At 42.2% G+C, this 24,861-nt stretch overlaps 1 protein-coding gene across 8 annotated transcripts in view; it reads left to right on the top strand.

Annotated features, from left to right (window-relative positions):
- myrf (myelin regulatory factor) overlaps positions 1 to 24,861 on the top strand; it is a 181,210-nt gene that overhangs the window by 85,910 nt on the left and 70,439 nt on the right. For 5 of the 8 annotated variants that reach the window (XM_052029422.1, XM_052029425.1, XM_052029423.1 and 2 more), the window contains 2 exons: positions 327 to 414; positions 16,222 to 16,569. The exons of 1 other annotated variant lie outside the window; for it this stretch is intronic. In XM_052029422.1, the coding sequence (XP_051885382.1) occupies positions 327 to 414; positions 16,222 to 16,569 (436 nt within the window). The remainder of the gene's footprint in view (positions 1 to 326; positions 415 to 16,221; positions 16,570 to 24,861) is intronic. 2 more of the 8 variants (XM_052029428.1, XM_052029427.1) reach the window with 1 other exon arrangement.

The raw sequence follows: 24,861 nt of genomic DNA, 5'->3' as shown, positions 1-24,861 counted from the left end.
TGAATGGACCACTCATTCCTTGAATTCTTATTGTTAAAATCATCATTCTTCTTCTTTTAGAACCTAGTTTCAAATCCTCTCCGGAACAAGTAGATAAAATTCTCATTACTTAATTACTTAAGCAAAATAACTTTTTTCTCTTTCCTGTAGACATTATTTCAGATAATACAAAAAGTTATCAGTAGTTACAGCTGGGTATTTCAGAAATAAAATGCAAGCCTTAGACCTGAGATAGACATTGTTCATGATCAATAAGAGTCTATTCTCTTCTCTGGTAACCCACATTATCCCTTTTCAATAACAATGATATTTCTTTTCTTTTTAAGGACATGAAATCAATGGAGCTCTTGATACGTCCAACATTGATACAAGTATTCTGGAGGAGTACATCAGCAAGGAAGACTCCACTGAAATGTAAGTCCAACCAGCGACCTAATGGCACGATGTGTATGGGTCAATGTCAAGTTAGGTGGTTCCTTTACAAATTGATCATCATAGGCTCTGGTGCATCTATGCTTGTATAAGCTCTTGCCTTAGTTTCATAGCTGACTTACATTGGCCCTAAAGAATTGGCCTTAAGGTTTCTTTACTTTTAAAAAAAATTATAACCCATTGAGCAATTTTAACAAATACCTATTCTTTTCTAGTAATATATTTAACTGAAATATAATAAATCCTCTTACACTTGGGGACACTTGAAATTAACAGTCTTCAAATATTGCTCTGTCATTTAAACAAGCATTTTTTGTCATTGAATATTCACTTCAGTTATAACACACACAAGTACAACAGGTTAAATCTTTGCAGATGTAAGATTTATCAGAGGTTTTCCTTCATTTTAGTTAATATTCAGGGTGGCCTTTCTAATTGATCACAGCATGCAATGCCTTGTTTCAGAGATTCGGGTGATTTTTATTTGTTCCCAGGGCTGGATATGTAAGCAAGGCACTTGTGCGAGTGATGTAATGATGTCATTATCTGTGATGTAAGGTGATGTGTTGGTTGTTGTTAGTCTGCAATAAAGCATACACCCATGTTTGAAGCTCCTGGTGTCTGCTGGAGATAATCTTACATAGTACCTATAGCACTACAAGTCTGATTCACAGACCATATCCAAACACAACAAACTGTACTTTCTCTTGGGACTCAGTGAATGCTTAGAAACAACAATCACTCTTTTAGATCACAAATGCAACACCCTGTCTGTCTGAACCACCTTTATAGACAATCTCTTCAAAAAATAAAGTGTTTGGCAAATTTACTTGGAAAGGGAATGGGGTTAAAGAGCCATGTGTCTTTATACAGTGAGCTAATGCTTTGTTACTATTTGCTCTCTGCATTTGTAACAAAAGCTAAATAAAACATTCTATGAAATAGCTTTTCATGAATATCGTTTTCTTCTTAGGCAGTCCCTCAGGATTGAGGGTGACTTTCTTCCATTCTGGTTTGTGGGTTTTGAAGTGGATGATGAGGCCAATATGGGAAGTGTAGATTCTGCCACAGGTGGGGCAGGAGGTGTGTGATGCGGCAGGAGGCTGGGCACTTTGTAAAGTGATGCACTCCTTCTCCTCCTCCCCCTCCTCATAAGAGCTACCTGATGCATGACCTCAAGGTATTCACAAATATTCCGAATACTCCTCCTTCATAGAGTCGTAAGTATGGAAACAGGTCCTTCAGTGCAACTCGTCCATGCCAGTTGTTGCCCGGTGAGCTAGTCCCATCTGCCTGCATTTGGCCCATAGCCCTCTAAACCCCTTGTACCCATATACTAATCTAGATGGCTTTTAAATGTTACTAATGTGCCCGCCTCAACCACTATTTCTAGCAGCTCATTCCAAATACGCACCACCCTTTGTGTGAAGAAGCTGCCCATGATGTCTCTTTTAAATCTCTCACTTCTGATCTTAAACCTATGTCCTCTTGTTTTTAGCAACCCCTCCCTGGGAAAAAGACTACATGCTTTCACCCTATCTACGCCCTTCATGATCTTGTACACCTCTGAGGTCACCCGTCAATCTCCTATGTTCCAGGGAATAAAGTCCTAGTCTACGCAACCTCTCCTTGTAACTCAGGCCGCCAAGTCCAGGCAACATCCTGGTAAATTTTTCAGCACTCTTTCTAGTTTAATAACAGTTTTCTATAATATGGTGACCAAAACTGTACACAATACTCCAAGTGCGGCCTCACCAACATCTTGTACAACTGCATCGTAACTTCCCAACTCCTATGCTCAGTGCCCTGACTGATGAAGACCACCATGCCAAATGCCACCTTCACCACCCTATCTACCTGTGACACTGCTTTCAGCAAACTATGTACCTGCACTCCAAAATACCTCTGTTCCATAGCACCCCCCCCCCCCCCCCCAGGGCCCTACCATTCACTGTAAAGGTCCTACCCTGGTTTGATCTCCCAAAATGCAATAACTCACATTTATATGGATTGAAAGCCATTTGCCAATCTGCTAATTCATATGTGGTCCAAGACAACACCACTCATTTCCCCCAAAATTTGCTCTGCCCCAGTTCAGGACCTTAACCTGTTAACCAACTATGTCCTTCTCCATAACTATTTTAAAACTAATAGAATTATGGTCACTGGACCCAAAGTGCTCACGGACAGACACTTACACCACTTGGCCGACCTTATTCCCCAGGAGGAGGTCCAGTGTTGCACCCTCTCCAGTAGGTCCCTCTATATATTGATCAAGGAAGCTTTCTTGGACACATTTCACAAATTCTACTCCGTTCAAGCCTTTTACACTATGGTTGGTCCAGTCAATATTAGGGAAGTTAAAATCTCCCATTAATACTACCCTATTATGTTTGCAACTAGCTGCAATCTCTCTACATACCTGCTCCTCCAATTCCCGCTGACTATTGGGGTCCTATAATACAATCCCATCAACGTGACCATCCTCTTTCTATTTCTAAGTTCTACCCATATGGCCTCACTGGATGATCCCCAAAGAATATTTTCTGTAAGGACCGTTGTTATGTCCTCTTTCATCAAGAAGGCTACTCTCCCTCCTCTCTTACCTGTACCTCTGTCATGCCAGTAGCACCTGTATCCTGAAACTTTGAGCTGTCAGTCCTGCCCTTCCCTCAGCCATGTTTCTGTTATGGCTATGATGTCCCAGTCCCCAGAGCCAATCCATGCCCTGAGTTGCTCCACCTTACCTGTCAAGCCTCTTGCATTGAAATAAATGCAGTTTAAACCAATGGTCTTTACTCTTCTTTTACTGTGCTCCTGTCTAAACTTGCTCTCATTGGCTACAGTATTATCCCCTGATTTCTCATCAGCCACTCTACTGCTCAGGGCCCCACCCTCTGCCACTCTAGTTTAAACCCTCCCGAGTAGCACCAGCAAATCTCCCAGCCAGGATATTGGTCCCCCTCCAGTTCAGGTGCAACCAGTCTCTTTTGTACAGTCACCCTACCCCAGAAGAGATCCCAATGATCCAACAACGTGAATCCCTGCCCACCGCACCAGCTCTTCAGCCACACATTCATCTGAGCTATCTTTCTATATCTACCCTGGCTACCAAGCGGCACTGGGAGTAATCTAGAGATTACTACCCTTGAGGTCCTGCTTTGTAGGTTCTCTCCTAACTCCCTATATTCACTGCGCAGGACCTCATCCCTCTTTCTACCTATGCCATTGGTATCAAGATGCACCACGACCTCTGGCTGTTCACCCTCCCCCTTGAGAATGTTTTGCAGACACTCCGAGACATCCCTGACCCTGGCATGCGGGAGGCAACACACCATCCTGATGTCTCTTTGCGGCCACAGAATCTCCTGTCTGTCCCTATCGAGTCTCCTATCACTACCACCCCGCCTGACTTCTCCCTTACTCACTGAGCCTCAGCCAGTCTCAGTGCCACCAACCTGGCTACTGCTGCTGTGCCCAGAAAGGTTGTCTCCCCCAGCAGTATCCAAAGGGGCATACTTGTTGCTGAGGGGAATGGCCACAGGGGGACCCTGCATTGTCTGTCTCTTCCCCTTACCTCTCCTAGTGGTCACCCAACTAATTGCAGCCTGCTCCTTAGGTGTGACCACCTCACTAAAGCTCTTGTCTATGATGCTCTCAGCATCTCGGACGATCCAAAGTACATTCAACTCCAGCTCTAGTTCCTTAATGTGATCAGCTAGGATCTGCAGCTGGGCGCACTTCCTACAGGCGAAGTCATCAGGAACACTGGCAGTCTCCCCGATCTCCCACATCTTCCAGGTGGAGCATGCTGCTGCCCTAACTGCCATCCCAGCAACTCTAATAGGCAGAATAATTCTAAGGAAAACCTTACCTGGATTTACCTGCTCTAACGTTCATGGGCCAGAGATTCCCAGGAGGCAGTGGGGGTGTTGTATTTCTTCAAGTGGGCTTTAAGTATGTCCTTGAGTCTTTTCCTCTGTTCACTTGGTGAAACCTGCCAGTGATAGAGCACAGAATAGTGTCTGTTTCAGGAGCTTGTTGTTGGGCATCCAAGTACTGTGATCCTGCCCAGCCTGTCTGACTTGAATGTAATTAGGGTCAATGCTATAGTTTGATAGAGATTTCCAAACTTCTTACCTTGGTAAATACACTAGCAACAAAGAACTTGGATGTACAGGACAGATGGTCCAAAATTCAATTCTCCTTCTATACTGAGCTTAGCCAACACTTGAAGCCCTAGCTGATGATCACCAAGGGGATATGTCAGTGCTGGGTGAGGATAGTTTTAGGGTTTCCTTATGATTTTTCTAAAAATTGAATGGCCTGTGGGACTCGTGGAATTTGCCCTGGATCGATTCGAATCTTTCAAACCTTTAGAGTGGACAAAGGGGGAAGTTGTGTTTATCCTCCCTCCCACATTATCCAATGTTAATTTAGAATCAAACCTGACAGAAAATATCAATTGTAATTCCATGTGCTCCAAGTAAATCATTTATCCCTGGCAGTGTTTGAAATGACTGAACATCATTGAAGAAACAACTATTGGTAAATGTTGGCCTTTTAATGATGCATTATGTGCATAATCTACTATAAGATAAATAATCCATCTGCCTAACATCCAAAATTTTGTCATGGTTCTCATAAAGAAAGGCACTACTTTCGCCTTCCTGTACTAAATCATAGTTTCCCTAATTGCCACTGAAACCCTCTCCTCCATCTCCTCACTGGCGATTTTAATGAGTTAGGCGTTGTGGTATTAATATATTGACAATGTTTTACAAAGAATGACCTTGTGGAATTCTAACAGCTTTCCCTCCCTTGGCCTGTGCTCCAATCACTGCTGCACCCCATCAACATGAGCTAATAGAAGCGGGTCTCATGAGGCAACACACCAGCCATGTCTCCATTCTATATGTATTGCAATGAATACTAGCCAAGCTCTTACTGAAAATATATGTTGAGATGTTCTGTGACTGTCTTAATTGGTTCTACTGAACCTTTTGTTTTAGCAACTCACTGACTCTAATGTTTCAAAGCTTCAGGAGTGGGGGGCAGCACAGAGTAATAATCTTTGTATTCGTTATAGAAATGTTAAAGGTAATATGCTTAATACTTCAGCTATAACCATCATCAAAATTTTAACGATACAACTGGAGAATTTCTGTTTATCTAGAACAAAATGGATGAGGCAGCTCACATCCAGCTGTTGATGTTTTGGAAGAGCCTCCCACTCAGTTGGGGAGATTCTATTGATTAGTCCTGTTATTTTGTCAAGATTTACAGGAATCTTGGATAAATGCCTGAAGTGTTCTTACCTGGAAGTTCTGTGGCTCTTCCACTAAAGATCACCACTGAATTTTATCCCTTCTGTCTTTTTAACATTCTGCATTCATTCTCAGGGCTTGTGAGGATGGAGGTAGGGATGCTGAAAAATTCATCCCCAGTTGCACTCCAAAGGTGGCAATGATCTTTGCTTCGCCATGACTGTATTTTGTATTGACACTTTACCATTAAATGTCCACTTCATTCAAGTAGGAGGTGGCATATAATACCAGCTAACTGTTTAAAATTGCAGCAGCTTTAAAGTTCAATATTCCTAGTCCAAAATGGACCACGATAGATTATTTTCACATGAACTCGCAAAGTTTAGGCTATGTGACCAGTGCCAGGATCACATGGCTGCCATATGTACTGATTTCCATTCTATTTCTGTGCCATGACTCATTCTTAAACTTTGTCTTTCAAGTATTTGCATGTCTAACTTGGGTTTGAGGTGTTCCCCTTCATTCTCTAAGATTTTATGTTACCTTGCATGCATCAAGTTCTACTAAGAGACTATTCAAATCCATGAGCAACACACACAAACTGCTGGAGGTACTCAGCAGGTCAGGAAGCAGCTACGTAGGGAAATAAATAGTTGACATTTCAGGTCAAGACGAAGGGTCTCGACCTGAAACATCGACTGTTTATTTATTTCCATAAATGTTGCCTGACCTGTTGAGTTCCTCCAGCATTTTTTGTGTTGCTCCAGATTTCAGCATCTGCAGTCTCTTGTGTCTCTGTATTCAAATCCATGAGCTACTTGTGAAAGTAGATTTGAACATGTGACCTGCATTTGCCACTGACCTTCTGCATAACTTTGCCCATCCAATAAAAAGTAGTCTCCCAAGATAATTCTCAAGAGGGTTGAGTGAAATGCCAAACTATTTCCCAGATCCTGATTTCAAAAACCATGCATTTCAGGTATGTTCTGGCACTTATTTCAGGTTCATGTCATTCATAGGTTTTCTTTCTGCCTTAGTCCCAGAGCAATGGCTGAGGAAAATTGTGTTGGCCTGGATTACAGTAACAATGATGGTAATTCCTCCCTCTGACTAACTGTACCACCATTTAGCATTTGCTTGTGCACAGTTAAATATTGAAATACAGAACTGACTGATAGGAATGTCTGGCCTCTCCACAAGCTGCATTCAGTGCCTCTGAACAACCAATAGCAAATCACTGATTTAACATGAATTGATGGAGGAAAAGGTCACTTTTAATTAAAAGCCATATTAAATGTAGTGTAATTTGTGTTTTTAGCAACAAGGTAAGACCTAATTACCATTCAAAAATTTTCATCCCTGCAAAACTAATTTGATATGTTGACTCCAATAATCATAGAAAAGCATGCTAAAACTGTGAAAATGAAAGATACGTTGAGTATGGTGTAAAAGGCCTGGTGCTGTTGTGCACAAGCTCCAGGACATCATGCCCTAAAGTGCATGGGCGAGAATGCCACAACACCAGTAGATGAAACACACTACTCTGGGTGAAAGTGTCATGCACTTGAAAATCAGCTTAACCTGCAGCAGAACATTTGTACAGATTTCTGGGTGCCTTAGCGGCCATTGGGAAATTTACCTGCTTTTTCACTGGGAATTTATTCGCCCTGATACTTTTGTTCCTGCATTAAGCTTCTCCAAGTGATACTAACTGCTGTGGAATGTGTACAGTTTCTCAGCAATGAGAATTTCAACCCCACTGGTGTGAAAACTGGCAGCAAATTAGTCTTTGGAATGTGGGAGGTGACTATAGCACTTGGAACTCATGCAGAAAACATGCAAACTCCACACACACAGCAGCCAAGGTCAGAAATGAACCTGGGTCGCTGGAGCTGTGAGGCAGTAGCACTAACATTCATTCTCCGGAGCACCTCTACCCATTCTACATACAGAGCCAGCGGGTGACTGCTCTCACTTTTGCAGCTCACCTACATGTCCTCCATGTCCATGACTTGCTATCGAGCGTCACCATGCACCCATGTTCTCTCATATGTAGCCCGGGAGTGTCTATGCCTTTCACAATTGATGTTTTTGCTCTTTATTTGACATTCACAAACAGCATTAGATAACCTGTTGCACTCTTTTAATGCCAAAGAGCATGTGAGCTATTTTCAGGCTAATACCTTGCATAATTAGTACAATCAAACCTCAGTTGTTCAACGAAGCTGGGGCAAAGAAACAAAACCAGGTAGATCCCAAGTCCAGTTAGTAGGTGGGAGCAGGTGTTCAGGCATTGTGGGAATTGGGGTGGGGTTTGGGAGGTATTGTGAGGTGGTGCATGAAAGAAGAGACCTGAGGAAGGTGGGGGAGAGCTGGAGGGAGTGGAAAAAATCAGAAACTTGAGTGTTGATTCAGAACTTTGTCAGGGGATTATGATGAGCAGCTGGAGTACGAAGAGTTGGTGGCCGAGAGAGTAGCTCCCCTTCTAACTGACTGCAGTTCATTGGTACTAGGTGTATCCCCTTGTGATTCAGGCCGCTCTAACCTAAACTGCTTCTGGGACATACACACCAGTGCACTAGCATGCTACACCACTGCAGAATCCAGTGCCTGCATTTTCTCCTGCTCTGCCAATGACTTCTGCAACTCCGCTGAGCGGGAGGCTGTGGCTCGGTGCCCTCTTCCCTGTCTGTGTGTGGAAACACTGAAAAGAAATGTACGTTAGATGTCCTGCAGCACTGATCCCCTGCAAATATTATATCTCATCACCATGCATGTCTCACAATGAAGAAGCCTTATGCTCCCTGGGTCATGCCTGGCATGTCATAAGTGCCTTAGCTATTACTTCTTATGAACATTTTATGGGAATGGTATCTGGATGCAAGTTCAGTGATATGCAGTGCTGATGTCTATTTAAATGTGTTTTTATTGGAGTGGATGGTAATAAAGATCTGTGTTGATGTGACACCCGGGACTCTGCTACTGCCCGCTTGACATGGTGTGCTAGGTGGTGAAGGAAGTAATGATATATGGACTTTTTACATAAAAGACGAATCTTTTAGAGTTTTCTGAAGAGGTAGCCAAAAGGGTAGATGAGGGTAGGGCACTGGATGTTGTCTTTTTGGACTTTAGCAAGGCCTTTGACAAGGTCCCGCATGGAAGGCTGGTCTGGAAGGTTAGGTCCCATAGAATCCAGGGAGAGCTAGTTAAGTGGATTCAAAATTGGCTCGGAGGTAGGAAGCAGAAGGTGGTGGTTAAAGGTTGTTTCTCGGAATGGAGGCTGGTGACTAAAGGTGTGCTGCAGGGGTCGGTGTTGGGACCCTTGTTATTCATTATTTATATAAATGATTTGGACGTGGATGCACAAGGCTTGATCAGTAAGTTTGCGGGTGACACAAAATTAGGAGGTGTTGACGGAGAAGACATTTATCGTAGATTACAGGGGGATCTTGATCAGTAGGGGAGTGGGCCAAGGAGTGACAAATGGATTTCAATATAGATAAGTGAAGTGATGCATTTTGGGAAGTCAAACCAGAATAGGACTTATAGTATGAATGGTATGGCATTAGGGACTGTAATGGAACAGAGGGACCTAGGAGTACAAGTGTATAGTTTGTTGAAAGCGGTGTCACAAGTAGACAGGGTGGTGATAAAGGTGTTTAGCACACTGGCCTTCATCAGTCAGGGCATTGAGTATAGGAGTTGGAACATTATGTTGCAGTTATACAAGTCATTGGTGAAGCCACACTCGGAGTACTGTGTACAGTTTTGGTCACCCTGTTATAGGAAAGATGTGGTTAATCTGGAAAGAGTACAGAAGATTTGCGAGGATGTTGCCAGGACCAGAAGGCCTGAGTTATAGGGAGAGGTTGGCCAGGCATGGTCTTTATTCCTTGGAACGCAGGAGAAGGAGGGGCAACCTTATAGAAGTGTTCAAAAATTATGAGAGGCATAGATAAGGTGGATCATAACAGTCTTTTCCCCAGAGTAGGGGAGTCTAAAACTATGGGGCATAGGTTTAGGGTTAAAGGGGAAAGATTTAAAAGGGACCTGAGGGGCAACTTTTTCATGCAGAGGGTGGTGAGTATATGGAACGAGCTGCCAGAGGAAATGGTTGAAGTAGGTACAATAGTATCACTTAAGAAGCTTTTGGATAGGAACGGAGGGCCAGGGCTTGGGGGATATGGGCTGAGTGCAGGAAATTGGGACTAGCTGGGTGGGCACCTTGATCGGCGTTGGGCCAAAGGGACTGTATCCATGCTATATTGCTCTATGACTCTACTGATGTTTGAAGGGACTGTTAATTGAGAGTGCTTGGAATTGAGTCCGCTTGATTAAAGGTGCAGTTCCTGCAGATAAAGACACCTGAACCAATGAATGAAGTTGTGCTGAGGTGCTTGGCAGATCTTAGAGATGCTGTACTTCTCTTGTGGCCTAGGGCTCACCTGCCCAAACACCCATCAAGTACAGTACTTTCTCCTCACAGGGGCTTCGACTTGCTTTCCCAACATGGGGTCCCTCTGGTCTGCTCTGCCAGCTGCCTGTTCCTAATGACCTTCACCTGCAATAGAGAACATTTGGGAGTAGGTGGTCGGTATTGTGGCCTCATTAGATGATTGTGTGGAATGGGATGTGGGTGGAATTATTGGACAAAGAGTACTGCTGAGTCAGTGGGGCAGCCATAATTTTGTATACCTCTATAAGACCTCCCCTCATTCTCCTGTGCTCCAGGGAATAAAGTCCTAACCTATTCAACTTCTCCCTATAACTCAGATCCTCAAGTCCCAGCAACATCCTTGCAAATTTTCCCTGCACTCTTTCAAGCTTATTGATACCTTTCCTATAGGTAGGTGGCCAGAACTACACACAATACTCTAAATTTGGCCTCACCAACATCTTGTACAACTTCAACATAACATCCCAACTCCTGTACTCAGTGCCCTGATTTATGAAGGCCAAAGTGCCAAAAGCTTTCTTTACGACCCTATCTACATGGGTCACTTTCAAGGAACTATGGATCTGTATTCCCATGTCCCTTTGTTCTACCACACACCTCAGAGCCCTACCATTCACTGTGCAAGTCTTACCCTGGTTTGTCCTCCCAAATGGCAACACCTCACACATAATGCAAAGTTCCATCTGCCATTTTTCTGCCCGTCTTCCTACGTTCATTGTCAGTTTAAGTGCTTGAGACGAAGTGTGAGTGAGCCAAGACAAGGGGAGGGACTTGAGAGAGAGAAGGTGGAGAGTGCTGGGAGCAGGAGGAAAGTGAGACAGTTTGTCAATGAAAGATTGACAATTGTCAATTGTATTGTGGAATCTTAACTTTACCTCTGCTGCAGTGAGAATCTCCCATTTTAGCCCTTCACAGCCCTGCCTAATGGACCTCCCGTTCTAGCCTTTGCAGTATCCCCTCCCCCAGCTCTATGATGTGAAAACATCCTGCTGTGGGCTTGCAACTCCTGTGAGTGGTGTGTGGTTCCTGGGGTGAAACAGGTACCTTTGTTATAAGGGCTCTCGCTGTAGCATGCGAAGGTCCTGATACCTCACAGACAACAGCAAGTCCCAGAGCAGAGAGTGAGTGGGTGGAAGAGAGACATGGAGAGGAAGAGACAGTGAGTCTGTTGAGGTGAGGCTCATAATGAGGGACAGAAGGACGCAATGAGCAACAGGAAAGGGAGGAGGAGAGAGGCATGCTGAACAGTGGGGTTGTGGAATAGGAGAAGGACACAAGGAAAGCAGCAGGGAAGGGGAGAGAAGGAAAGACAGGCAGAGTAGCAGAAAATGAAAGAGATGCCACGGTAAAGAGAGCAACAAAGGAGAAAGGAAACAGAAGTAGCTATGTAGGTGACTGAGAGAGTGTTGTAAAGAAAGATGATAGTAGTGTGAATGGAGGTGAAGGCAAGAACTGTAAATTTAATGAAGAAATTTTAAGTTATGAGGAATCACTGTGACCATTCTTGTGAAGTTATGTCTTTTTCCCTAACACTGGTCAGCACTATGCGCAGTGTTGCTCCTTACAGAGACTACCTGCAATGTTGCCTACAGGTAGCCCTGGAGTGCCTGCATGGCCCCCTGTGCATGTTCCTTTCCTCCTGCAGGTAATGAGGTTGACCAACCTCTCAAGTCTCTCTCACTGACCTGGCAGCATGCTGCTTTCCCTCAGGAATCACTGGTACATCTTTTGATAGGTAAGCAGCACTATCCAGGAGCTGGAAGGTGCTGGTGTGTTGTGGGTGTGTGTCTTTAAGGACTGGCAAATGTGGTCTCAGCTGTGCGAGAAATTGAACTAGACATTTCCAGTAAAGCCCACTGTCCCTGGAACAGCATGGTTTCGCACAAAGAAGCCTGAAGTGGCTGTTGTTTTCAATTGCACTGTGTAATATTGCCATCTTAAAGCTTTGTAAAACATGGTTGGTCGAAGGAAATTGAGGATGTCCTAGAGGCTGGAATTGAAGGAATGGAGAGTTCTAAGTGCAGTAGGAATGAAGAAAGTTGCAAAGTCAGGAACAAAACTGCAGAATGATGTGGGAACAATAAATTTTAAGTATATATTTAGAGGTTATTAAGGCAAGGTGCCTTCCATTGAACCATTGAAAAAAATCCTATTCTGATTAAAACCACAATTATCACAATTATTTTTACTTGCTCAGTAGCCCAATGAAAATTGAATAAAATTAATGTTTTCTTTTATTTCTATGTTTGCTCTAAGTGAGAATTTTTCTATCAGATTACCTCTTGGCCTGCATGATGACATCACTTACTGATTATCTGCTATAGATGAAATCCTGATACCAGGTTGCAGTTGAACAGGGGAAATCCACACTCAAAGCCCATTTAATCCTTGTAGGCAGGTTTCTTCAAGGTCAGTGGCATGTGTCACTGATGACTGGAAAATCTGAACAGTTTGCTTTCCTTTGCTGTTACGTAAATCAAGCAGTGCCCTAGTTTCTCTGTCTGCTTTGCACATGCTCAGATGATGCAGCCTCCATACCAGTGCTTATGACTTGTCTTCCTTTCTACCCAAAGTAAAAGTTCTACTCCACAACATGGCCATCAGTTATGCACATTCCACACTTCTATTCTCATCTCTTCCTCTCACTTACAGGTGGGATCCTCTTTCTTGCCTTTTATCCCACCAGCTTCCACTTTCATCTACTATTGTATGTCATTCCTGCCATCTTCAATATGACCCATGCCATCTTTCCTCCCCCTTCTTTCCAGCACTCTAATGGATTGCTTCATTCCTGACACTCTGTTCCTCGATCACTGCCAACACCTCCATCCCTTCCCATGGCAACTTCCCCTGTCATCACAGGGTAGACAGTGACTTTCTCTTCCTCACCTCCCACCATTCAAGGTCCTAAACACTCTTTCTAAGTGAAACAACAATTTACTTGCAATTCTTTAAATTTAGTATGCTGTATTTGGTGTTCTCCTTGACATTTGGGAAATCAAATATAAAGTGGAGGTCCACTTCTTGGAATACCTCCATGTGCGGCCATAGCTTCCAGCTGCCTGTCACTTTTATTATCCACTCAACTTCCACTCTCTCCTTGGATTAATGAACTTCTCCAGTGAAGCTAAAAATAAGCTCATGAACAGTAGCTAATATTTTGATTGGGTAGGCACTTCTGGGGTTGACATGGAGTTCAACAATTTCAGATCATAGCCATTGTCTCATATTTTTCAAGCAGTTGTTGGTAATGGTTCTGCTCTTTAGATTTACTCTGAATCTATTTTTATCTTCCTTTATTGTCCCATTTCATCTCCCTTTGCTTTGCACTATCATTCAATTAATCACTTGATCTCTATCGCAAACCTTCCCTTGTTTTTTCCTCCACTCCCTACTCGCCTGGTTCATAAAAACTGTTTTAGCTCCATACTATCTTGTAAAGTATTCTAGGTCTGATGAAAGGTCATTGTCCTGAAACTGTTTATCTCTTCAAATTCTGTCGACCTGCCAATGTTTCCAACTCTCATAAGGTATCCCAAGATGTTTGTACACAATCAGGTGATTCAATACTGTATATTTAGTCTGTTTGAATTACTCCACTAATGTAGTTAGTAGCTGAGCCATTAATGTCATGGGGGGGGGGAGTGAGATGTGGTGGGGTGAGGAGGAGTGATGGTAGTGCTCATTACTGGTAGTGTGACAATGAATTATCTCCACCAGAATATTTAGCAAAACATAAACTGAAATTATGTCAATCTGTAACCAAGGCCGCTGCAACGTAAAAGAAAGCAGCAAAAGGTTTAATCATTAACCTGGCCATCATTAGAACTTGCACAATTCATTTTCTTCAATTGGTGTTTCACTTTAGTTCATTGATGTCACAAAGGTGGAGTTCAGAAGGAAAAAGGACAAAGTAAATTTGATAACTTTGCTATAGTTGTAGCAGTGAGGATGTCCTTATTGAAGTGCAGATATCTCGCACCTTTTTCATCCTGTACATTCCAGTAATACTGCTTCTTCAACACCCAATAACATGTCCTCTGAGAGCCTAATTCACCCTCTTCTTGCAATACGTTCATTAGTGTGCCCTCTGCCTCTCTCCAAATTGTCTCACTCTACTGATAGGTTTGGATATCTATCCAACACTCGTTAATTTGCTAGTACCCTTCAGGACAATCAATGAACTATTCTATACAATTTATCAATGCCTATCTATACTGATCCAATTTGCCCACATCAGGTCTGTATCCTTTCTATGCCTTGTCTATTCAAGAGCCTGTCTGAATGCCTCTTAAATGTGACCACCTCCTTTGGCAGCACATTCCAGATATCAACCACTCAGTGTGCAAAATAACTTTCCCCTAAGATCCTCTTTAAATCTCCTCCCTCTCTCCTTGCCCTCTTGTTTTTGACATCCTCACCATGGGAAAAAGATTCTGACCGTGTACCGTAACCATGCCTTTCATAATGTTATATACCTCTATCAGGTCACTCCCTTAACTTCCTTCATTCCAGGAAAGCAAACCCAGCCTAGTAGTTCTCTCCCTATAACTCAAGTCCTCCAATCCTGACAACATCCTGGTGAATTTCCTCTGCATTCTCTCCAGCGCAACCATATCCTTCCTATAGTGTGGTGACCAGAACTGCACAAAATATTCCAAAGTACGGCCTAACTAGTGTTTTGTAAAGTTGCAACGTAGTTGGCTCCACACATAGATTACCATTTGGTCCCTAGATACCCTCATGCTCCTAATATACTTACAGAATGACTTTGGGTTCTCCTTAATCTTGCATGCCAAGGAAAATTGGCCCCTTTTTTACCCTCTTGATTTCTTTCTCTCATACACCCCCCTATGCTTGTCAAAGTACTTGATTGCAGATACCTATACCTGTCATGTGCATCCTTTTATTTCTCGATCAGACCTTCAATATCCTATTTAAACTTGGGTTCCCTAATCTTGTCGTATTTATCTTTCACTCTTGCAGGAATATGCTAGCCCTAAACTCTTAATATCATGTGTTTAAAAGTCTCCCACTTGATAGCTTTAACCTGAAGCATCTACAACCGATCTACTTTTCCAGGTCCTCTCTTATGCTATTAAAATCAGCCTTTCCCTAATTTAGGACCTTAACTTGAGGACCAATCTTATCTTTTCCATAACTACCTTGAAACTTATAGAATTATGGTCACTGTTCCCAATGTGCTTGCTGCCCACTGACACTTCCACCACCTGCCCAGTTTTATTTCCCACGAATAGGTCAAGTAGAACCTTGTGTGGTTCTAGACAGTACATATTTGTATTAATGGCTAAAGAATAGGGGAGATATGGGGAGAAAGCAGAAACAGATTTTTCAATTTGGATGATCAGCCATGATCATATTGAATGGCAGAGCCGGCTCAAAGAGCGGAATGGCTCACTGCTGCACCTAATTTCAATGTTTCTTTATTGGCAACATCTGTTTGGAGCATTTGGAAAGACTGAAGGTTTGTCCTTTGAGATGACCTTTTCATTTGACTTCCATTTTAAATAAAGTTCTAGCAAACTTAAAGGCTATTTGGACAAATTAATATCAATCCCTGTTCTTCATCCCCCAACCCTCCCAATTTTGGTTCAGGGCAGTATATCAATCTGCTGATTTTACAATTTCCCAGGGGAGAGATCTGAAATTAAAACAGTGTAAGGAAACAAACACAAATCTAACAGCAGACTGAAGACATTACATTCTATCTCCAAAGTACACTTCCTTAAATTGGTTTACTCACAGAAGAAGATTCCTGCTTTTCAATGGTTTGATTTTTAAAAACATTCATTTGCAACCTTATGTGAGGATTGTCAAGGACATATTATCAGCCAACAAAACTTTTCATGGCAGTAATTAATGGCTGTGCTACTGTTGGTACAGCACCTCTGCCTGACTCACCAGATAAGGAAATGGCAGCCAAACATTAGAAATCATATGTGGTCATTAGCTAAATAATTGTGTATTTTGTTCAATTTGATTGATGCTTTTGATTGATTTTTTGAAATAATGGTGCAATATTTCCCATGGTCCCTTTCTCTGCAGCTGTTTTCCAGAGCTCCCAGTCTCAGTAAGTTATTCCAACCCTCAAGCATCTGGCAGTGGTTCGGTTGGCCATTCTATTCCCAGCGCCATTGTGAACACAGGACACCTGAACAGCCCTTCCACCAGTGGAGTCAACCATCTTTGTCACGTCGCTGCTGGCTCTATTCCAGTTGCAACTAGGCATGGAAGTCACATGCCTAACCCTGTATCATGTGGCCCAAGCCTCAGTGGTCATGTGAACTGTACTGGCAACAATGGAATGATAGTAAAAAGCTATCCCAGCAACATTTGCATGAACAGCAACACAACTGCTATTAAAGTGGAGCCAAAGCCCTCCTATGCACCTGGGTAAGTGAAAGTAAGGAACGGTCTCAATACTTGAATGCTTTGTTTTGCAAATTCCAGTATTAAATGTTCTGACTTACCAGAAACCTTTCCTTGTTACAGCACAAATAATTCAAAGGTTCTGTTGAAAAATTATTTTTGTCGTGTTGCAATGTTTCTTCATAACCAAAGAGCCTTGCTCAAAATACAGGGTAGTATTTTGCTGGTAAATCTTGGCAGTTCTGCATGTAACTGGTTGCATTTCCTTGTGCAAGTGCCAGGGAGTTCAGGATTTACACACAAGTCCCAAACTTACTGACAGCTGTTCGCCAGCATTTCTTCCACTGTTCTCCGCCAATGGAATCCTCGTGGAGTACAGCGTGGGAGCTTGTAGTCGCAGAGGTTCCCCAATACTAAAAGCTCAAGCTGATCGGACCAAGTGCAGGGATTAAGGTGTTGGCATTTTCTAGATGTTTAAAAAACTGAGTTTGTTTTAAGAGCTTTAGTTTTTTCATTTCCTAAATCTTTTAATTTGTCCAACTCTTTTAAGTTTGATTCACTTTTTTTATAGTTTTAAATGATTTTACATGTTTATGACTGTCAGAACCATTTATTCTTGTTAACAGCTGGTTTAGCTAGAGGTCATGCTTAGCTGCTTGGAGGGTGGGACTTTTCTGCTCCCGTGGCCACCCAGATGCTAGAATTAACACACACAGAAGGCCCTCCTTCTGCACTGGGCCTCAGAGCTGAGGAGCTGGCTAGCTTCCTCCAAGAATTGTTTGGTGTGAGATGTGAACAAGGTCATTGCAAACTTAGCCTAGGAGTCAACAGTGAATGCTGACTGTAAATCCAGGCTGTAGTATGAAATAAAGTTCTAAAATATGATTGTATTTGTGATAACATAACTAATTTTATCCATTAAATTGTCTTTTGTGTCTTTCTTACTGATGGCCTGATTTCCTTCCCAAGGTCTGGGTTTGGACGAGACCTGGAACTGATAGTGAGGGAGGGGTGGGGGATGTGGAAATGAAGGACTCAATGTGAGTGAGAGTTCGTGTCTTGGAGGGAAAGGTGGAAACAGAATATGAATGTTAGGAAGAAGTGTAAGTTTTGAAGACTCACTTTGGTACTGGTTTGCGATCCTAGGAACATTACTCCTCACAGAGATTTTCCTGGCAACCCACTGCCAGGAGTTCTGGACTGTAGCTCGAGTGTCTCTGTGGGACCAGCACAGAGAACATCCTCCTGCAGGTATCGTTCTCCACCAATCTCTCTGATAAACTGGGAGCATCTCCATTCACTACAGTAGCTGTTTGGGAAGCAGGACCCTCACAGTTGCAGTTGTGCCACTTGTAGTGTGCTTGTGACCTTTTAAAGACTTGTCCCTGAGCTTGCAGCTGCATGGGTAAGTGCTGACAACTGTGCAATGTGAAACGCATCAGTTGGCTAGCATGTACCAAAGGTGAAACAACTTGCCGGGGAGCGTGACAATGCTATTGAATAAGAATTGCATTTGATCGTGATCTTAAAGCCACTTCCAAAAACAGTTACTGCACCACAGAAGCAAAAACAAATACTGCTGGAAGAACTGGTAAAGCAGCATCTGTGGAGGCAAAGGGATGGTCGGCGATTCAGGTTGAGACCCTGCACCAGTCCTGATGCAGGGTCTTGACCCGAAACGTCAACCATCCCTTTGCCTCCACAGATGCTGCTTTACCAGTTCTTCCAGCAGTTTGTTTTTTGCTCCAGGTTCCAGCATCTGCAGTCTCTTGTGTCTCCACAGCATCATAGAACCTTGTTTTAGCATACCTAAAACAGAGAAAATGAAATTATGGGCCATGGCTCATTGCTTCAAGCTCTAAACCTGTGTTAACTATATTGTGTTTTACTTTCCAATATAGTACTTTAATATATTGCAAATGTTATGAATGTAGGACATCCATCCATCATCTTTCACAGTATCAAGTGTATCATTATATTTGCTTACAATATTTTTATTATGTAAAATAGCACCAATTGTTCATTACCAAACATCCTATCACTGATAAATTTGAGAGGTTGTTACCTGGGGCCCATCCCTCAGTATCTAGTGGGGAAGGACCCTAAAACATGGCCTTTCCTCATGGAATGTTTGTGATAGCTGCTTTATGTATTAGCGCACAATCCTGGGGAGTACTTTGGTCCCTAGCATTGCCTAAATGGAAACAGCTGATTGATGTGTCTCTATATTCTAAAGGTGATGTGGTCACTTTACACAATCTTTATCAGGTTATAGAATGTTGTGGGGCCTTGTTGGAGGTATCAAATTTTGGGCACTTGTGTGGGCCAAAGGGAATTTGAAAATTACCTTCCCACATCTAAATTTTGCTGTGGGCTGCCTCACTACCCTATTACTTACATGATGGATTGCAGAGGTCCTGATCCTCTCAGTCTCTGGATCATTTCAGGAATTGACGACCGATACATGTCATTTAAAAGAGGTAGCCTGTCTCCCTCTTCTTCATCTGCCATTTCTGACAAAGATTCAACTATTTTTAGATAGAAAAATAAGTGCAGAATAAATATACACAATGTTCTATGAAGATTTTGAAACAACAAAATAGCTTGTCTTTTTTTAGAATGTTTTCAAATAGGTTTATGAATCCTCAAGTGATAAATACTTCTTTATTCTTAAGGTTCTATCTAACTGCTATGACCTATAAATAAATGATGAAAAGAAATAACCAAATTCAAAAAGTATTTCTCTCTCTCTCTCTGTCTGCCTCTCTCTGTCTCTCTTTCTCTGTCTCTCTCTCGCTCAGGACCTTCATTAACCTGTCAATCAGATGACTTCATCAACAGCTTATCACCACAGCAACCATGGCCTCACCCTATCAGAGATATCCTTTTGTCCTATCCACCCCTCCTTCACCATGTCTGCAACTTAAAACTATCTTGTTCTCTCTCTCCCAGTTCTGACAAAAGATTTTCAAGCTAAAACATTAACTGTTTCTCTTTCCACAGATGCTGCCTAACCTACTGAGTGTTAGCAGCACTTTCCATTGATTAATAAGATTGTATGTTGCCTGCATTTGTGCTTACCAGTGACCAATGAAGAATATCTGTACTTGCCTTGTGGTTGTCTTTAGGTCAATAGGAAGCAGGTTCAATCTTCACTTGAGAGGTTCTGTGCAGCAGCAAGATCTTCTGGGCATAAATCCATCATTGTGTGTGGGTGTGGGATGAGGCAGAAAAAGCCCTGACCCATGAAAATGCTGAAAGAAGACATTGTTAGTTCTTCAAGTCATACCCCATCTGAGCTGGCGTCTAAACAATTTGAATGATTCAGAAAGATGTTTCAGAACTATTAGCTTCCTAACAATCTATTTTACAAATATTGTCAAGCCAAAACACTTTTGTAACACTTTGCATAAAACAGTTAAATATATTTAAGTAAAATTGAAAGTTTGATAAAATTTACTCTTGTCTCTTATAACTCTTTCCCTTCATCTAAATGAACAGCATTGCTGTACCTCTGCCTGGTCCACTCTAATGTAGGTTGATCAGCTGGATTTCCGCTAGAGAATTGCCAGGTATGACCGCTAGAGAATTGCCAGGTAATCCAGTATCAGATAACAGTTGGAAAAACATTGGTGAGGGTTGTCAACTTCATGGCTTCTGTGCTTTTGCACATATTCCCTAGAATCCCAAACTGGATCGCATTTATATGGGGAAGTTCTCTCTCTCTCTCTCTCTCTCTTTCTCCTGCTCTCTCTCCATCCTATCCCACTATTTCTGTCTCACTATTTATCTGTCAATGACATTACCATTTTCTCTCTCTTTCTCTGCTTTTATGCATATACACACACGTGTGCAGTAGTCTTCATCTCCCTCTTACCCTTGTACTGAGCTTCCAATATCCAGGGATCTACCTTATAGTTTAGAAGCAGAGCCAATGGCTTGCTCTACTAAGCCATCTTTCCAAACACACTTAGCTCAACGCAGCACGGCAAGAACCTGGGAACATCATGCCAGGTGTGACCAGATGCAGGAAGGATGAAAGATACTCTTTTTTTTTGCATATTCTTTATTTATTACTGTAGATTTGACAGCTTTTTCCCACCTTTAATGCAGACCTTAACCAAAGATTATGAAGATGTAAACTGTTGTTGCCTAGTTTCAGTGTTTACATGGGACTGCATTTGTCAGTTGTCCCAGATTACTGCTATTTAACTAGATATTAATTGTTGGTTTTGATTTTATGGTTGGAATGACTGTGAAACTTTTACCGTTTAACTGTAAACCAAGAGTGGTGTGCACAATTATGCAGTTAAATTTGAAAATAGAGAGCTTGCAGTCAATGGTCCTCCACGGGAAATACTGTTTGCAACTTTTCCCCAATGTAATCTTCAGAAATTAATGAATTGACAATGATGGAAAAAGAATCTGTGAAAATGTTATACCTCGTTTTTAATGAGACATGAATGAGCTTCTCTTAAGATTCTAAGGCAATAATTAACTGATTAACAAACACTCTGACCCCCAAAGCTAATTTTACATATTTGAATGGTCATTTCAGCAGATAAATATTTCCAAATTTTGAATAAAAAGTAACTAAATAACACAAAGTTAATGATACTTCAGCTTCTACTGCAATCTCATGAATATTTACAATCTTTATTTGGTACTGTGTAAAAAATTTTGCAAATGCTGGTTTAAAAAATTGTGCTCTTTACATCCTGGTTTATTGTGTGTGAGAATTCTGTAATGTGAATGGTTATGCTGCCAGCTTAGTGACATGTTTGTTGCTGAGGGTCAAAGATCCACAAGAGTAGAGGCTTATTATCACCAGCATCAGAAAAAGAAAAATGCACGGGACAGGTATCGTACAGATTATCATTTTCACCTGACAATACCTGGACATCCACCCATCCACCTGATAGAGCTTGCATCCATAAACAGGGGTCTGTAAAGAGCGTGATACAGCTACAGAGCTACCTGGCTACTGTTCTTGGATCCATGGGGTGACTGTAAGAAAAATAGTTTTATCTCTTTTTCCCATTCTTATCTTCTGTTTGCCTCCTCCTTATCTTGCTGTTTTCTCATCTCTCTCGTGGTGACTCTTCTTGCCAGTGAGTTTGCCAGCTGGCTGCTGAACTTGAGGCATTCTTTTGATTGAGGAACAAGGGACTTTTGTCATAGCCACGGTAATGGTTTAGTGGCCTCTGATTTATTTACAGGCATAATGGTGTCCTTTGAGAGAACTTCCAGAAACCTGAGGGCAATATAAAGGGAATGTGCACATGGTGTTACAAGTTTCTGTCTTCTTTCCCTTTGGAGATCTGAGAAGTTTGCAAGTTCAGTGTGGAGGAATATCAGATCCAAACTGGCCTCAGACAGCTCAAGTGGCTTGTTGCTCACTGGCACCATCCTGCACCACATTGGGATGTTGTTCTAGTCCCGCAGTCTTGGACATTCAATCCATTTACCACGGTGTCTGAAGATTTTATTTACACAGGAATATAAGAAGAAGTCGGAGAAAGCCATTTTGTCCCTCAAACCTGCCCTTCCCTTCAGTAAGATCTTGGATGAACTCTCACTTCACTTATCCACATATGTTGATACTCTTTTGGGATCCAAGTGTCTGTCCACCTGGATCCATCAATGCAGCCAGCAAATGGATTTGTGGAGTGTCGTGTCCCATACATCTGCCACTGCAATGTTGCTTGCCCAGTGAACCTGAGAAACTGGAATCCGTGGTTTATGACTTCCCTGTGCCTGGCTGCAACCTCCTTTCCCCACTGCTGATATAATTTACCTTGTACAAGCCAGACAGAAATTCTTTAGGGACAGAAGTCTGTTTCTTTTGCACAAAATTGCCAGAACCGCTGTAAACAGTGGAGGACCCAACCAGCTTTCTGCTGGTTTAATTGGGAGTTTTACTGTCCTCTTGCTTAAGTTATAGTGGGAAAATAACAGAGCACTTGAAGAGTATCAAGACCACTGGCTTCATTTTCTTCAAGTAACCATACTTAGGAATACTTGTCTGTGATCTTCTTGCTGCTTTATACAGTGGTAGTGTTACTCTTTGAACTTTGAACTCGGATGTATACAGTAAAGACACCGTGCATTTAAAAGAGGTCTCCCATCCCCCCACTGGCTGAGGTATGTAGATTAGCACCATTTTTTTTCCAGCCTGGTACGGACTAGCTCCCAATGTTTAACTTGTATCCATCATGCAAACATTGCTTCAAAACAAAACTTATATTTGATAAACCTTTACATTAAGGAACTCGAATAAAAACAGCCTGCTTGGTCTGACTGCAGTTAGTAAAATGAGTCTTTTTTATAATGTGAATATCTTTAACCCTCAAAGCACCAGCAAAATCATTAACCTGATTCTAAACAGATTTTGTTTTAAGAACAGGAACTTTAGCAGACTCTTCTGAGTAGATTTTCCCTCCAATGGTGACCCAGGAACGAGAGGAGAAAAGGCAATAGCAAATAGTTGAGCCTAGCCCACCTCTTACCCCTCTACAGATGGACTAAGTCTGGTCTAGAACTCAGACAAACCTGAGGAAACTTTGGCTTTGCCGGTAAATCCTTGTGAACTGCCTGAATAACTAAAATGAAACAGAGGACAATGATTAGTTCAGAGGTTTTTGACTGGTGAAGAAAGCCTGGAATCAGTGCTGAGTTTGATGTTTATAAATGGCATGAAAATAGAATGTCTCTGATGCCAAATTGAAAGGGTGCTCAAAAGAAAAAGGTAACATTCAAAAAAGCACAGGGAGATCCCAGAGTCCCAAATTACATTCTATATGAGTGTGGTACAGGTACTCTACTCTTCCCCTTTTTAATCAGCCTGCTGCCTTTGACACGGATGACCACACAATTCTCTACCATTGCTTCTCCACTGTTGTCCAGTTGGGTGAGACTGCACTGACTTGTGTCCATGCTTTTTATATGCTATTGTAATCAGGGCATCACCTGCAATTGGTTCTCCTCTTGCATCTCTGATATCTATTAAGGATCTGTCTTTTGGCATGACTTAATTCTCATCTATATGCTATCCCTTGACAACATGATGCAAAAATGCAGTGTCAGTTTCAATGTGTATGCTGTCAGCACTTAGCTCTACTCTACCTCAGCATGACTCTGATGCCTCTACTGTCCATCTACCGGTCCAATAATATGAATTAGGCAAGCAAAAATTTCCTTCAAGTAAGTGCTGACCTCAGACCCCATCACAGAACTCCATCCCCTCACCATCCTGCCGTCTGCCTGCAACTGAATCTAACTGTTGTAACTTTGACACTGAAAAAAGCTAAATGCCATATATCCATGTAATCACTATCTTAACATCAACTGACTTTCCCCTTGCCTCTGCTGATCCACTGCTGAAATCCTCATCAATGATTTTGTTACCTCTGGAGTTCAGTTTTCCGGCACACATTATAGTCATCCTCCCTTGTCCTAACCTCTATATACTTGAGGTCATTCCAAAACTTGGCTTCCCATGTTCTTACTTGCATTATGTTCAATTCATCCTTCACTCCTGCTGTCCCTCTTTGGCTCCTGGAGAAGCAAAACTTCAATTTAAAGTTCTCACCTTTGTTTTCAAGCATCTTTGTAGTATAATCACCCCTGTCTCTGTAATCTTCTCTAGCATTCAAAAATACTAGTAACATTGTTCCCACAAAATCCTCCAAATTCACAGGAAGAGTAAGTGAACCAACACCAGAGTCCTTTCCAGGCCAACATCCCCAGCATTGAGGCCTTGGTTATATTAAGTTGGCTACACTGGGTAGGCCACATTACTTGCATGTTTGACACCAGATTCTATACTGAGTTCTGTCACAGCAAGGGATTACAGGTGGACAGAAGGAAAGATTTAGGAATGTGCTCAAAGCCTCCTTGAAGAAATGCAACATCACTACTGACTCCTGGGAATCTCCGGCTCACTACCACTCAAATTGGAGAAGGATTATTCAGGATGGTATTGAGAACCATGAGTTCATGCCATGGGTGCACAAGCCCTGCATGTGGCAGGAGAGTGCACCTTACAAACTATCTACTACATTGGTTCCTCAGGCATCTCCACTCCCATCTATGGAAGAGTCTCTGGTTCCCACTTTGGCCTTGTCAGTCACCTTAGAATCCATTAAACCAGAATGGAAGCAAGTCATCCTCGATCTGAAGGGACTGCCTAAGAAGCAGAGAAGAAGAACTTCCTCCAACCTTATAATCTTCCAAGATATCTGCGCTCCTCCAATCCTGGATTTCTGATCAACCCAGTTTGTGTTGCTCCACCATTGATGGTCATGCCTTTAAATG

This window comes from Pristis pectinata, chromosome 14 (genome assembly GCF_009764475.1).
Source record: "Pristis pectinata isolate sPriPec2 chromosome 14, sPriPec2.1.pri, whole genome shotgun sequence".
Taxonomy (NCBI): Eukaryota; Metazoa; Chordata; class Chondrichthyes; order Rhinopristiformes; family Pristidae; genus Pristis; species Pristis pectinata.
This window is presented reverse-complemented; position numbering and strand designations above follow the sequence as displayed.